Here is a 16,808-nt window from a genome sequence, read left to right on the forward strand (position 1 = left end):
CTGTTAAATGGCTCTCCCCTAGAGAGTTTCAATCCTGATAGGGGCCTTAGACAAGGAGATCCTCTCTCCCCCTACCTTTTTATTCTGGTGTCTGAAGCCTTATCCAGAATGATAGCAAAGGCTGAGAGCAAGGGGGAGATCCATGGCATTAATATCAGAAGGAATGCTCCCCCCATCACTCATATCCTTTATGATGATAACCTGATTTTGTTCACTAAAGCTAACTTGGATGAAAGTGAAAAGATGAAAAGCATCCTTGAAGAGTATTGCGAAGCTACTGGACAAAAGATCAATTTTGATAAGTCCAGTATTTTCTGCATTAAGAATGGTCATAACATGGATAGTAAGATTTTGGAAAATGAGATTCTTTGATAAAAAGAATAAGTATTTGGGGTTCCCATTGTTCTTTTCCATAAGAAGAAAGAGGACTTTGATTACCTTGTTGATAAAGTGCATGGTAAGATTAAGGGGTGGAGAGCAAAAGTCCTTGCTCAAGCTGGGAGGACTACCTTCATACAAGTTGTAGCGCAGGCAATCCCCCTTTTTGCTATGGCCACCTACAAGCTCCCCCAATCAACTTGTCAAAAGATGGATAGAGCTTGTAGACAATTCTGATGACATGGTAAAGAGGATAACAAAAGCATCCACACCATTGGGTGGGATGGTATATGTAAACTCAAGGCCTTGGGAGGCCTAGGGCTAAGGAAAATAGGTGATATGAATAAAGGCCATGCTGGCAAAGCTAGCCTAGAAAGCTATCAAGGATAGCAACTCTATATGGGCTAAAACTTTCTTAGCTACCTATGGAAAGAATTGGTTTGATATCAAGGTTGATCCCCCTCCTAAGGCCTCTTGGTTCTGGAAAGAAATACATAAAATTGCGCACCAGGGAAATTCTGCCAGGGTTAATATGAAGCATTGGTAAGGGGGACAAGGTTAATGCTATGAAACAGCCTTGGATCCTCCTTAATGATGCCCCTACTAGTCTGGGGGAGATATTACCTGGCAAACCAGACCTTGAGACCCTTAGAGTGCAGGACTTGATGCCTGGGGATGGCACTGGATGGGACAACAATAAGATTAAGAGTATGTTCCCACCAACAATAGCAAACTTGGTGAAACAAGTGGTAATTAGACCCTCTAATCTAACAATGATGCAGTCAGATGGGGGGGGGGGGACCAAGAATGGTATGCTCACTGTCAAGTCTGCCTATAATTATTTGAAAAAAGCAAATTGGCAAGGGGGGGCACTTCCTCTTTTAACTATAAGACTATTAAGAGTCTCTGGAAAACAAACTTGCCAGCCAACACTCATCTTTTTCTTTGGAAAATGTATATGAGCATTCTCCCTACTAGAGATTTGTTGGTTATAAATAACCTTAAAGGGGACTTAACTTGCCCTTTTTGCTGGGATGCCCTAGAAGATCCAAATCACATTTTCTTCCAATGTGAATGGATAAAGTTGGTCTGGTTTGCCTCTGAGTTGGGAGCTAGAGTAGAGGAGAGGGCAGACAAGTTAATCAAAGATTGGCTGGATGTTTTCTTAGAGTGGAGTAAGGCCAAAGACCCTGGTAAGGCAGAAAAGGGGGTGCTAGCACCCATCATCTTGCATGAGACATGGGAGATAAGGAACAAAGCAAAGTTTGAAGGCAAAGCTCCTAACAGAGATGGTCTCTTGAGGAGGGCTTATGCTAAAAGGGATAGCTATCTCCAAGCTTTTAGTGAGAATCAGGGAGTGAACTTCTTTAACTCACCTAATAATGTTTTAAGCTCAACTATGAACTATAAGTCAATCTTGCCTTTGATTGAAGTAAACACTATTGTCTTAAGATTTGATGCTGCTTTCTCCAAGGAAACAAGGGTTGCTGCTGCAGGAGCCTTGCCTTGGGATGGGGATGGCAACTTGGTGTGGGCAGCCACTAGAAGGTTTGAAGGTGGAAGTGTTGAGGAGGCTGAGATGGTGGCGCTGGAAATTGCTGCAAAGTTAGCAAGGAGCATAGGGGAACCTTCTATTCTGTCTTAGGGTGACAGTAAACAAGTGATTCAAAGTTTACAGAACTCTCAAGAGCTGATAGCTCATAACTGGAAACTAGAACCTGTCAGAAATATGATTATGGGCTTATGTCAACTTTTTTCCTTTTGTAAGTTTAACTGGATTGGTCGTAGGTCTAATGCAAAAGCTCATGAACTTGCTAAGTAGGATTATCATAACCACGATGTGAGCCTTCTACCTGAACACATTTTGCAAAGTAGCACTGTACCTTTGATGTTATAATGAATATAAGACATGTTTCTATCAGGGAAAAAAAAATGTTAATGCTATCGCCATCACTGTCATATGCCACAACATACCATAATCACTGGCAACAAGTCAAACTTCAGGTTTTGGCAAACAACTCTAGGAGCATTGTTTGATTAATAAGTAAATTAAAGATCTCTCAAGATCATAAACGTCTTAAAGTGGTCAGCCTATGGACTCATGGACTCTTTCTTATTAGTTTTCAAAGCTACAGTTGAAAGACACGCTAAAGCAAGTGAAAGTTGTAATATTTATTTTAAGCGTTCAATGACTTGAAAGTTAATTTAAAAGTTCAAACACGACATGATGGTAGTGTATTACAGTAGTAACCCACCATCTCTTTTTGTTCTTCAGCCATTCTTTCTTCTGCTTGTACTTTATTTAATCTGAAACTCATTCTTCTTAATAGCAGAATTTATGGATTTCAACTGGAATTTGTATCAAGTTCATGTTATCCTTGTTATTCAACGTATGCCCAACCTTTCGATTATCCAATTGCCAATCTGTCTAATTCATGGACTAATAACCTCTCCATTTGACATTCTGTAAATTTCACTAATGGGTCTAGTGTAAGATCCATCCTTCTACGTGGAAGCTTCGGTCCACGTTTTGCTTGTGGATTTTATTGCAATAGAGATTGAAGCTCTTTCTTATTTGCCATTTTCATTGTCCAAACAAATAGCGGGTCTGGTATCACTTCTCCTTCAATAGGATTCCCACAAGTAGTTTGGTCTGCCAATCAAAACAACCCCATTAGAGAAAATGCAATATTACAGCTCACTAGAGATGGAGACTTGATATTGCGAGATGTCAATGGTACATTAGTTTGGTCTACAAACACTACTGGGAAGTCTGTTGTAAGCTTAAACATGATTGACATGGGAAACCTTGTGTTGTTTGATGACAATAACAGCGCTGTCTGGCAATCTTTTGATCATCCAACAAACGCATTAGTTCCAGGGTAGAAGTTGGCGGTAGGACAACAGCTCACTGCTCGTGTGTCAGTCTTGAATAGGACCGAACTCCCCGAAGGAGGTTTGTTTTCTCGTTTTGTTACAATGGAAGGTCTGTTTGCTTCTATCGAGTCAAATCCTCCACAGATTTATTATAGAGCTGGGGTTAGTGGCACCAAACAGAACAAGGAACCAAGCTATGTCAAGTTCCTGAATGGAAGTCTTGCTTTGTTTATTCTAAATTATGAACCAAATCCACCAGATACTGTGATTCCAGTTCCATTAGCATCGTCATCTCAATATATGAAATTGGGAGGGGATGAACATTTGAGAGTTTTTGAGTGGTTGTCAAGGTGGAAGGAGGTTGCTGATATCTTGACTGGTGATTTAGGCGGCTATAGATATCCTATGGTTTGTGGGAATTATGGTATCTGCTCAAATGGGATGTGTAGTTGTCTTGGAGGAACTAGTAATGATACAAGTTATTTTAGGTTGTTAAATGACAGGCAATCGGGCCTCGGCTGTTCATCAATCACCCCATTGTCTTGTGAAGCTCCTCAGTATCACCGCCTTCTAGAAGTAAAAGATGCTATATATTTCTACTATCCAGACAATATCACAAATACTGACATTGAAAGCTGCAAGCAAGCCTGTCTAAATAACTGTTCTTGCAACGTCGCTTTGTTTCAATATGGTTCAAATGATTCCAATGGAAACTGCTTCATGCCACCCCAACTTTTTTCCTTGATGAATAATGAAAAGGATAAGACCCATTATAACTCGTCAAACTTTCATCAAGGTTCAAGTACCACGACAAAATTTTTACCAAATGCTCCAAAACTTTCGAACCAAAACAAACCGCACTACGCTTATATTGTGGTCAAGCCTTGGAGCTTTTTTTGGTGTATTGCTTACGATAATCATTTCAGTTGTTCTTTTAAGGCTCAGAAAAGTTGTTGAGAGTGACAAAGAGGATTATTTAGATCATGTACCAGGGATGCCTACAAGATTTACTTATGAACAACTGAAACTTGCCACGGAGAGTTTTGTTACAAAGCTTGGACTAGGAGGGTTTGGGTCGGTATTTGAGGGAACTCTGATCGATGGGACTAAAGTTGCGGTAAAATGTCTGGATGGTATAGGCCAAGTGAATAGGTCATTCTTAGCCGAAGTGGAGACAATAGGAAGTATTTACCATGTCAACCTGGTGAGATTGGTTGAATTTTGCGCTGATAAATCACATAGGCTTTTAGTTTACGAATACATGCCAAATGGATCTTCAATAAATATGATAAGCCCTCACTTGGTTGGCAAACAAGGTGAAATATCATACTAGGTGTAGCTAAAGGTCTCGCTTATCTCCACGAAGAATGCAGGCAGAAGATTATCCACTTGGACATTAAACCACAAAATATACTCTTAGATGAAAGCTTCAATGCAATAGTTTCTGATTTTGGGTTGTCTAAGTTGATAGAGAAAGACAAAAGCGAAATTATGACCACAATGAGAGGAACTCCGGGTACTTGGCTCTGAATGGTTGAATTCTGTCATTCTGAGAAAAAGTGAACGTATATAGTTTTGGGGGTTGTAGCCCTCGAGATTGTGTGTGGAAGGAAGAATCTGGACTCCTCTCAGGCTGAACATGCATTTACTTAGCCTATTGAAAATAAAAGCAGAAGCAGACCTCCTATATGATATTGTTGACAAACACAGTGAAGACATGTTCTTACATAGAAAATAAGCAAAAGAAATGATTAAGGTTGCTGTGTGGTGCCTTCAAAGTGATTTCATGGAAATGCCTTCCATGTCAGTTGTCGTGAAAGTTTTGAAGGGCGTAATGGATGTCGAATTTGACCTAGATTATGGTAGCATAGCCACTGTTGGGGTTTATACTAATACCAATCAATTCTCCCACTACACAGATAATTTGTATTTGAACACAATTCAACTCCAGACAAATTCTAAATATAAACTACAACATATACTAACATGTCCAACTCGCTAAACAACTATTAACAACAGATAATAATGTAAAGCAGAATTAAACGCATACCACAACACAAAAATATACCGTAATTCGGCCAATGGTGCCTACTTCCACAAGAGCTAGTTCTTTATAAAGTGGGAAGAAATATTACAATCTCTCCTTTCAGTCTCTCACCTTACTAGATCACTCTTATCTCTTTACAGGGTTGTCTCTCTGTAAAGGTTATCTCTCAATTAGGGCTGGTCATCGAGCTACCCGAGTCAAGTATTGGCATGCTCAAGCTCGACTCACACATTTAGCGAGCACGCTCGAGCTCAACTCGAACTTAACTTCGAGTTTAATATGGGGCTCAAGCTCGACTCGCTCACTTGTACTAATAACTCAAGCTCGACTCAGCTCGACTCGTTTTGCATTACGAGCTCGAGTTCGAGCTTGAGTTCGAACTCGTTTGAACAAAAAAAAAAACTAACAGTTGCAGTCACCCACTGTTTACCTTGAAGTTAAGAGGTGTAATTGTGAAAACAACACAATTTGGCATGAATTTGATGTATACAGTATAATAAAACCACCACATATAAAACCTTTGATGATCTCCTTGCACACAATTTAAAAAAAAACAACAACAACAATCTACAAAAGAAAAAAGCAAACCACCATATATAGTAACAAAACAAATCCTGCTTCATTAAATGAATCCATCATATGTATATAAAAAGAGAGAATACAATCTAAACGAATCAATAATCCTCTCTCCAAAATCTCAAGTAATAAATTCATTAACGACATTACACAATAACAAAAGATAAAAAACAGATCCATAACCAAGCTAAACCCATTATAACAAAAACACTTTTTACAAATTTTGATGGTTTTTGAGTTGAAGAAAGAGAATAAGTATGTTAGAAGAGAAGAGATGCGGCTGTTGAGTGTAGGGTTTGATTGTGCACAAGTTTAGTAGTTAGGGTCAATGGGTTATGTCTTTAAGTATGTTCAAGGCCATGAAAAGCGTATGGGCCAATGGGATAGATTCATGGGCTGTGGACTTGCATATATAAATGATTTGATTGTGTATGGGCTTATAAAACGAGTAGCTCACGAGATACTCAAGCTCGAGCTCGACTCGAGTAGCTTGCGAACTATTCGAGCTCGAACTCAAATTATTCGCCATCTAGAACGAGCTTTAAATTAAGCTCAAGCTTGACTCATACTTTTGTGGACGAGTTTGAGTCGAGCCTTTGACGAGCTGAGCTCAAGTTACTCGTGAGTAGCTCGACTCGATGACCAGCCCTACTCTCAATCTTGATAGCTTTCAAGATTGGGTTTTCTCTCACTTTTGTGCTGCCTCTCGTGTGTTTTCTGGGTATTAGGTTTTGCCAAAAACTCTAACTCTTATTGCAAACTCGCGGTCCACAATTTCTTCTGAAAATAGACTTGGGTGCAGGTCGTGCCTCGGGCAAGACCAAGTCGAGAGCGGGTCGCCCGGATGGTTGACTAAGGCATGAGCGCATGTCGCGCATTAGGCAAGCCCCCAGAAATCAACTCCTTTTCTCTCCTCATGTGAGGGATAATGCCAACAGCCACAACATCTATACCGAAGATAGCTCAGAGAGAAGAAAATTTTGGAACATCAACTCCATTATTGCCATCTATTCTGTCAGGTCCTAGATAGGAAGCAACCCATGGAAGTTGTTCCCATCAGGAATGTTAACGGGTATGTTCTAAAAATGGCTGTTATTTTTTCTATATCTAAACTCTATAACAATTGTTTTGGATAAGGAATTAAGAGGTTAACACTGGTACTTCTTCATTGTCATGTTTGTAAGGAAGTCTACTTGTACTCTTGCCTACACAAGCCGGTTTAAGAAGAAATCTAGCGCCAGAATGAAGAATAGTCGATCCAATGAAGAATAGCCTCAGGTCATGGCGTCATGTAGCAATTGACGATAAACGCGGTGCTATAGAAGACTGAAGAGTCAAATTGTTCGTATTTCGTTCCTGAGGATAATATGGTCTGCAAAATATATTATATAATCGCATGGACTACCAGTGTCTACAAGGAGGCCCTTGAGGAGTGACAGGATAGGATGTTCCAACTGGTTAAGGCCATCTGATCGTTGCCATAACGCACAAAATGACACAGGAAAATAATTCAACACTATCGTCTGCATATTATTGTCGGATCTAAATCCATCTAACGCATATTTTATGTTCAACTTCTTTCAGGGTTTAATGTGGTACAAAAGAGATTAAGAGAGATTATCAAGCCAACTTTATTTCTTCTTTACATGAAAGCCAATTAGGTTTCTCTCCTTTAAACAAGAAAACCAAAATCCAAAAGTCACTCTTATTTCAGTTTAAGGAGAGAAACCTTCAGTTACATAGCTAGGCCGTCAGCCGTCTAAATCATTGTCAGGTCCAATGACTGTCAGTTCCTCGTTAGTCGGTGTCTGAAGCTTTTGTTCATGTTGTTCTCTACTTCTTTCAGTGAAGTAGCAACCTTATCATTCATTTGTGTTCCCCAAACTCCAAGACAACTGGGAGGAGGAACTGGAAATTTAGGTGGGGCAGAAACAGTACTGTCCAAATAAGTAGAGAAACACCAGTATAGATCTAAACAATGAAAACAACCTAGGCAAATATGAGAAAAACGCGAACAAGATACTTCGAAAGGTCCCTTGCCGCACCATGGAAACACCATGACCAGAAAAAGCACCACAGGCATTTGCTGCAGCCAAGTAGACCACATCCTATTTTCTTCACACTCAGTCATCCTTTTCTCGTTTCTTCACACCAGGCATTTACAAAGTTACAAAATAAAATTTGCTTCGTGCACGCTAAAACACGTTACATATTTTCGGAAGCATTTAAAGAGAAGTACTGAAATATACAACTTTCTAAATATCCTTCCTACCATTAGAAACAAAGCAAAAAAATTCTTCTCCAATCTTTTCAGGAGGCAGTTTCGTACTTTAATGTCATATACAATTTGGCAGTAGAATTTGACTATCATAGTCCAGGGGGCAACTGATACCAAGTTACTACGGTCTGATCTTTGGCTTAAACCTGTTAAACATTAGGCATTTGAGGTAATACATATCCTTCTCGCTTTGCTTCTCTCTTACATGTTACTGTTAACCCACTTGCCAACAAACATCATTCTCGGACGGGATGTTGGAAGGCCTTTGTGTTTTTTTTAAAAAATGGTTTTTTTCGGGATGTTAGATCGGTTTTTTTTCGATTTTTTAATATCGGGCCGGGATGTATACCCAAAAATCGGGCGAATACATCGGATATCACCTTTGCAGATGCGACTTCACCTTGTTTATCGGTTTTTGGTGAAAAGTCCAAAGTTTCTAAAATATCGGATATCTACACCGATAATATTTCAAAGATATCGATCAAGGCCCAATATATCTTGAATATATCGATATATTTCGGAAATTTCATTTTTTAAGTTTTAAAAATTGGTCAAAAATCATATCTCGCCAATATATCTTGAATATATCATATAAATAAAAATTTCAATATTATTAACAATTGGTCAAAAATATATATAACGATTTTCGAAATATCAATTATATTGGGATATAAAATATCGGAAATATATATCTCGGAAAAAAAAGGGTTCAATATTCAGTGGATATATATCGAAAATATCGATATCGGTGTACCAATTTACCGAGATATATCGGCGAGATATCAGATATCTCGGCGATATTTTGGGCCATGATTCTGATGAATCATTCAGACTATTTCCTCAAAGGAGGGAGCTGCTGGGTATCTTAGCGCCATAGAACAGTGAGCAAGGACCAAGGGCACAAGTCAGAAACTTGTTTGTCTTTCCTTAATGCTTGAGCCAATAGTTACGGAGCTGAGCCATGTGAAGAAGTATCTCATCCCTGCCTTGATTGGTGACGCTGCTGGTCATGATCCATGGCGGAGTTGCATCGAAAAATTCCCGTATCAAACCCTGAAAATCTTCCACATTTTCCTCAGCTCTCTTCACGCCGTTCTTTTTTCTCTTTCGCTTGTCACATTTTGTGAAGACTAACGTCATTGGAATCTGATGGAACAAGTCTACAAATGTAAGCAGCTGAAGAAGTAATGGGATTTTTCCAAGGATATACACATAACCACTATTAACAGTTTACACCTTAATCAAAACATGAGACTGCTGAAGCACTCTCCCACAGGTTAAAGAAAAGTAAAGAGGGTAATACAAAAAGGAAAAGAGGTAGATGGTAAGAAATGAATAAATGAGAAAGAAACAAAATTCGATCAAAAAGAAAGAAAAATTAGCCACTTCGCGGGAAATGTAGTGGTTCTGTCCCACCTGAGGCCCATATTCTTTCTATCTACCAAAACACAAAAAATAAAACAATTTTTTTTAAATAAAACAAAAACAAAAAAAACTACCTGATTCTGACCCAGCCAACTAGCGTACTCAAGATCTATCTTTTTAGCAGGAATGCTAGCATCTACAAGGAGAAATACAGAAACAAGTGTTGAGCGGTTGAGAAAATAATCCTTAGTGAACTTGCTCCAATCTGTTCGAACTTCCTTTGGAGCTGCTGCATACCTGTTCAATTTATACGTGAATTCCCAATGATATAGCACGGCTCTTCACAGCTTCTGGACAAAAAAGTAACAAAGTTTCCTTTTACGTATAACCAAAGTACTATTCGGCAGTTTTAGGATTTTATCTAGCATTTAAGATTGGACATAACAACTGTATGCAGCATTTGCTAGCTGCTAGCATCACTTAGCTGACCAACTATTCACCTCATTAATATGATCAGTACTGGCCTGGGTGCTCAGTGAGTTAGCTGCAACTATGGACCATGTCCTTGTTTCAGTCCACTTCGTAAATCCAAAATAACTAATGTATATAGGAACTGGGAAGTTTGAATATTGTCACCAACATAAGTCCAAACTTTCAAACTCAAACATCACTGCTATGACAATGAAATATATTTTGAAAATCACAGGCACTTGTCTCGTATTCTGCGTTAGAAACTACAGTTTCCCCTTAATACAATGAGGTATATAGCATGTCAACATCAGAGGTTGCACTCTCTCAAAAGCAGTGAAAAAGACTACATATACCTGTTACTAAGTTTCAGATCTTACCCATATCCAGGCAAATCCACTAGGTACCAACTGTCATTTATCCTAAAATGATTGATGCATTGTGTTTTACCTGCGATTAAAGCCAAAAAAAACATCATAGTTAACTCAAACCTGAAAATTCATGGGATTTATAGTACGACTGAAAAATAAAAGAACAATAAGTTACATTCACAAGAAGATTATGTAGATGTACATGTTGGAGGAAAACTAAAGTGATGCACCACACCACTTTTTTTTTTTTTAAAAGTGAATATTATTGAAATTTATTAAAACTAGAGACAATACAAAGGGAGTGACAGAGAGCCTCACCTATAGCAGCACAACATAACACAAAACAGTGCACCCTCAAGAAAGGGCGCAAAAACTAATTATTCACCATTTATAAGAAGCTCTCAATGGAGTGCCAAGTCCCTAAACCTATAATCCTTCCTCTCTGGATAGATGATGATCCAATACCAAAGGAAAGATATGACCACACCACTTATTTTACCCCTCCTCAAAAGAGCTCAACCTTGACAACAGTGTAAACTGATGTGGAGGTATTGTCGCCTTATAAAAATTGGTAATGCAATAAAGGATTGTTGCACGTGCCATTTTTTCCTCGGTGCTTACACGAATTCGACCCACACAATGTTCATATCTAATGTGTTCTCCAATTGCACAAAACAAAAACTTCAATCACCTCTAATATTTTCAAAGATGAAAGTTAATTGAAATGATTCAAATGAATATTTTCTGCACATTGACCAAGGAAGGACCATTGGAATTCTCTCTGTCCTCTCTTTGCTTGAATTGGACCTTACTGAAAAGGTGCTTTACACTATATACTGGCTCACCCGATCAAGCTCTAGGCGGAATCATATTAGAACAAGACTAGTGAACTTCAGTTTCAGCGTTTGCTTGAGCTTACTCAACTTGCACAAAAGTGACAAAACTACTTAAGTAACTTTTGCCTTCGCTACAATTTCTTGTGAAACTTCACTGACCTGTTAGGGCCTTTTATGCTCCCCATAGACATGTAAAGGAGCACAACCTTCACACCAGATTCCGGCTCTTCAAATTGTCCAGTCACTTATCTGTCCCTAACATCAACAAAAATGCTAGCAATCATCATGACACTCAGAGGTGCCTCAAAACAATGAGTAGCAAACTTTAGGTCAAACTTATAGACCACAGACGCCCCTTGAATAATTTTGAGAGGAGCTAATTGGTAAAAGGTACAATTTTGTTCAACCTTAAGCAAGACGTCCATACATGAATTGCCAAGGGAAAATATTCGTCGCTTCCCTCCCCCTTCAGTAGACAAGGCAAAACGACCCACGTCACCTTTCCTCACTACTGAGCTAATACCCTTAGGTACTTGAAACCTCTTTGGATGAAATCCTCTTGCTTGAGTCGATGAACCCACCAATCATAATTGGAAAGCTTGACACTGAGATAAGAGACTCACCAGGATACCTGAACCTAAGGAAGAACTATCAAAATGGGCCAGTGCTAAAGAGCGACACCATCTTTTCCTCCATAATGCAGTAGTGAGGAATTGCTGATGGACCACATAGTTACTTCTTACACGCAGAAGGTTGTGAAAAAGATCTATGAGCTACACCCTTAACCAAAAGGATGAGCTGGAAACCTTAAAGTATTGGCAATATCATATTCTTCATGAGCATACGCAATGAAGTTCAAACCAATAGTCATTGTCACCACAGGATGACTCTTTTTAAGGAAAAGAAAACACAACTAACAGAAAGATAATCATCCTTCAAGCACATTAACTAGCTAAACAATAACAAGGTCAAAATCCAGGATTATATTCTGCTCGGCTTGAACATCTATGGGAGGATCTCCTACAACCTCACCAACATATAGTTCAATATTTCAAGCACCTCCTTGAAGGAAAACTCTTCTTTCATCTTCCACAGTTAAGGTGTGTGGTGTCATGCCTTCTTTTATGATTTTGTTACACAAATTTATCAGTCACTGGATTACTACCTTCTCTAGTCCTTTCCACACCTCTATATGTATATTTTCAACTGTTCCCTATCTTTCTACTGGTATCCTGTACTTCCTTAGAGCATCTCCAATGGGGGGTGTAAACAGTATGAGATGGAAAATTTACACTCCTATTCCAAAAAACCCCCTTCCAATGGGAGGTGAAAACCGTATGTATTAGTTAACAATTAATAAAAGAGGAGGGGAATTCCCAACTTAGATACAAACTGCTAAAACCACCGGGCGTCGGATGAAATGAAGTATGGACATATAATATATAGATAGGTTACTTGAAGTAACATGCAAAACTGTGAAACCTTTCTCCCATCCGCATCAAACTTATCTTCTTCCCATTTATTTCTTTTATACCCATTTTCAGCATGTAATTGTTCCTCAAAGTTTCACATATGTGGTGGTACAGTTTGATTTCTTGATCAATTAATTGTATGGTCTGAAAACCAGTGAATAGAGGAAGATGTGGTTTTGTTGAAGTGGTGAGATGTTTATCAGTGAAATATAATGGCAGCCGTAGACAGAGAACAAGTTCAAGAGAAAATGTCATTAAAGCTGATGTTCTTGCATTTTGATCACCGGTTACGAAATCCTCGATGGGCCGTTGTCTTGAACCACACCCTTATTGCTCCTTCTCATACTGAGCAGCCATGAACAATTTCATCATCCGACCTGTTATCAATGAATCACATTTTGATTTTGTGAAGTTTGGTTGGTAAAACCGATTGAGTTGGATTTCCGTCTCTCACTGATGAGTGTGACGATCAAGGTTTGGTCTTGGGAGTTTGTGTTGAGGTTCAAAGTAGAATGAGGTCAAAGAGTCACCCTTTCTCACGAAGAGCCCCCTTTTCATCAAGGTTGGAAGTGGTTCCCAACAGGGAGGGTTGCTGTTCCAAATGGTCGTGGTCTCACTCCAAATGGGAAAGTCATGAGTTCTCAATTCATCCATATCTATGTGCTGTGAACTTGTTGCTGCATATGGGTCTATGTTCAAGGTGGAAGATGCCACGAGTCTTTTCAACGGGGTTCCGGATTTTTCTACAACATAGGAGTTTCATGTGAATCCTAATTCTGTGGGAACGAGATATTAAGTGACGTGACTGTTTGTACATATCTCACACGTCATTCGAAACCACATCCATGATCAAATTACAAACTCTTAAAATTTCTCCATTGGAGAAGCCTCAGTGTGGAAATATACATATTATACAGTAAAGTGAATTAGGGGATGTAAAATCCTAATAGCACCTATGTGGAAGTGTAAACTTACACCCCCCATTGGAGAAGCCCTTAATGTTGACCTTACTTACCATTCTCATATTGCAACCCTTTCATTCAACTTCATCTTTTCAGATTTCTTCATTCAATAGACACTCAAAGTATTGCTTCCATCCACCAAGTATTTCCTCTTCTTTCACTAATTTCTTAATTATTTATGTCCTTAATCCATCTAATTGTTCCAAGTCTTTTATCCCTGACTTTTGCCAATTTACAAAAAGCTTCTGTGTTTAACTTCTCATACAGAGACTAGGGCTCAAATTGTGAAGAAAAGGAAACCAATAATATAATTTATTGAACTGAGCTTGTGGAAAAGTTGCTTATAAACTGATTTTGACTCATGTTGCTGGTAAAAGAAGTAAAATCTAAGGGTAGTCAGCAAAAAATGAAAAATTTATTCTGACAGGGAAGTTAAGAAGATAATATCCTGGAAACCTGAATGGGACCTAGATCAGAAAGTAGCCTCAACAAATGAAAACTAGTCTAACAAGAAAGCTAAATTTCTAAAACAAGTGTATCTCTTCTGTGGTATTTTGTTGTTGCAACTCCACCTTACCTTGTCCAATAGATAGGTTGGGTCATGGCAGTACCAACTATACGGTATCATCAACACAGACTTTTCCAACTTCCAAGCTGACACACCTTTCAAAAAATAATTTACTGCCCTCATCAAGTTCTGTAACTTGCTTCCATCACCTCTCACCCATTTGACAGAAGTTTCCATATCCACATATGCTTTGATGCAAAAGGAAGGATTTTTTACTTATAGGTTTTTCCAAATAAGTTTCCTGAGCTCATCTTCAGCTCCTGTTAAATACCACATAGTCTACCTAAGTGCATTTATTCTTTCATTGAACCTTTTACACTTTAGTGAGGTTATGATACACCCAATAATTGACTTCCAAAATCACTCTAAAAGTTGTTGTCCAGTACGGTGCCAAGTTACCAAAATTTCACACTGAAGTAAATACAATGAACAGGTGTAAATGCTGAGTATTTGATTAAGCATCATCTATGCCGTGTTATCTCCATATTAGTAGTCTATTTCCAAAAAAAAGAAAAAAAGTGGAGCCACAATTTACGCCAGGTATCTAAGTTTACTTAGTCTCTGCCTGGTATAATGTATAAACCTGCAGGGCAAAGAGCATTTTTGCTTTGGCGCCATGATCTTTCTGAGAAAAATGCTCAACCACATAACACAGCAAATAAAATATTATTAATTTGCTGGAATGCAAAAAATGAAGACATTTCACAACTCTCTATATTAACAATGTTATTAGAAGAATATCGACTTTGTACTTCCCAATGAAGAACCCAGTTTCTAGTAAATTTTGCACACAAAAACTGATTTCCCAGTGACTTGTTCACAATGTAATTCTTTCTGCTCATATGAACAGGAAAAGGTCCATGAACTTTCCAGTAAAACCAGTGTAGTAAAGGCGTTAAAAGCACCTAAAAGGCTAACACCTTCCTTCAGGCCTTAGGCAAAGTATGCCGAGATGCAGCTACCGATCGAATTGAGGTGCATAGTAATAAAAAAATAAATATATCAAATAAAAAATAAAATAAATATTAAATATGACATGAATTATTATTCTTGATTTGTTTAGCCAAACTTTAAAATTAATTTTATGTGATTGTAAACATAAAACCATTGTAGTCATTTAAAAGAAAAATCTTAAGCAATAAGTAAAGAGCAAAATAAAACTCAGATCTCTCAATACAATTTAGCTCAACTTCAATAAACTAAAATAATGAACCGATAGAATTGAGTCAAATGAGTTTTTCATAAAATAAAACACGTGATTCAATTTTAGAATCCCGTAAAACTTCATTTAAAATTTAATCTATCTTTGTGTTTTCTCTCAATCCATACAACTTAACATAAACTAGTCAAAATTAAGTTTAAAGTGTACTCCACAATGAAACTTACTAAATTTGTACAATTTCTTATATCATACAACAATTGGATCGAGTGTAAATGTGTCACGTATAGCAAAAATTGTAAAAAAAAACGAAAAAACTGTAAAAATTGATAAGGCTTACTTGCTTTTGACAAAAGCATAAAAAGCGCACGCCTTATATTACCTCTCGCGCCTTGGTCAAGGCGAGGCACTAAAAGTGCGCCTTGCGCTTTAAGCGCGCCTAGGTGCGCGCCTTGACTACAATTGTAAAACAAACCCAAGTTTACTTCAACTTTTTCAGTAACAAATATTGTTTACATATTGCTAATTAAAACTAAAATATCCAATTAACAATATTCCAATACAAATAATTAGAAAGCAGGGAATGGGTATACTAACCAGGCTTCTTAGAGGTAAGTGCAAGCTTTTTCCTCCTAACAATAGAATTAACAAGCGAAGATTTGCCCACATTGGATCGACCAACAAACGCAAACTCGGGCAAACCATCAGAAGGACATTGCTCAGTAGTCGTACTACTCTTAACAAAATCAGCTTGCTCAATCTGTGCACTACTAGCATACTTACTCAAAACAATATTACTACCCTTCAATATCCTAGTACTCAACAAAGACCCAGTGTCGGTTTCTGGTGGAATGAAAAGCTTTTCAAGTGATATTTCAACTTGGGGCTCTTCAGAAGGTGTTAAGAGTGAGTGTGAAGTGGTGAGGGTGGATTTTGAGGCATGGGAAAGAATGGAAGAAAAGGGTACTAGTGTTGCTTTGGGGAGAAGTAAGAGATGAGAGTAGAGAGAAGAATGTGGGACTGAGATTATGGGAGTGTACAAACGAGGTAGGTTTGTGAGAAGCATCATTTCATTACGGGTTTTAAGATTGTGAGAAGAAGATAAACCCTTGTCAATATCGGTGTCCCATAATATCCAAGTATTTCACGATATGTCACGGCAGCCCGTTTTAAACTTCGCACTTGTAGTAGACTTGTTTCCATAATGTAATGGTCATTCACCACCATTGAGTGAACACTTTACTAGAATTACTGCATAGAAGTGGGAAAGTGAGCGTAACAAGGGTAGGAGATGAGAGGAGGAGGAAGATGAAGAGAAGAGCGGAGAACAAAGAGAATGAAAGGTGGAAGATGAAAAGAGAAGCATAAAAATAGATAAACTATAGGGGGGGGAGACAGCCAAGAGTCATTTTACACCTCTCCAAAAAAACAACTCAAGAACGTTCGATACG

General features: G+C 38.3%; 1 protein-coding gene and 1 pseudogene across 1 annotated transcript; one reads left to right on the plus strand and one right to left on the minus strand.

Annotated features, from left to right (window-relative positions):
* The first annotated feature begins 944 nt into the window (after positions 1–944).
* LOC147511214 (G-type lectin S-receptor-like serine/threonine-protein kinase SD2-5) lies at positions 945–4,785 on the plus strand (annotated as a pseudogene).
* Positions 4,786–8,776: 3,991 nt separating this feature from the next.
* Positions 8,777–16,568, minus strand: LOC147511215 (P-loop containing nucleoside triphosphate hydrolases superfamily protein). The gene is made up of 4 exons (XM_086602961.1): positions 15,955–16,568; positions 10,370–10,439; positions 9,656–9,818; positions 8,777–9,302 (listed from the first exon to the last, which is right to left on the minus strand). Exons 1-4 carry the CDS (start codon positions 16,424–16,426, stop codon positions 9,084–9,086), a joined length of 924 nt encoding a protein of 307 aa, XP_086459087.1. The 5' UTR covers positions 16,427–16,568; the 3' UTR covers positions 8,777–9,083.
* Between the last annotated feature and the right edge of the window lie 240 nt (positions 16,569–16,808).

This window comes from Coptis chinensis, chromosome 3 (genome assembly GCF_015680905.1).
Source record: "Coptis chinensis isolate HL-2020 chromosome 3, ASM1568090v1, whole genome shotgun sequence".
Lineage (NCBI taxonomy): Eukaryota > Viridiplantae > Streptophyta > Magnoliopsida > Ranunculales > Ranunculaceae > Coptis > Coptis chinensis.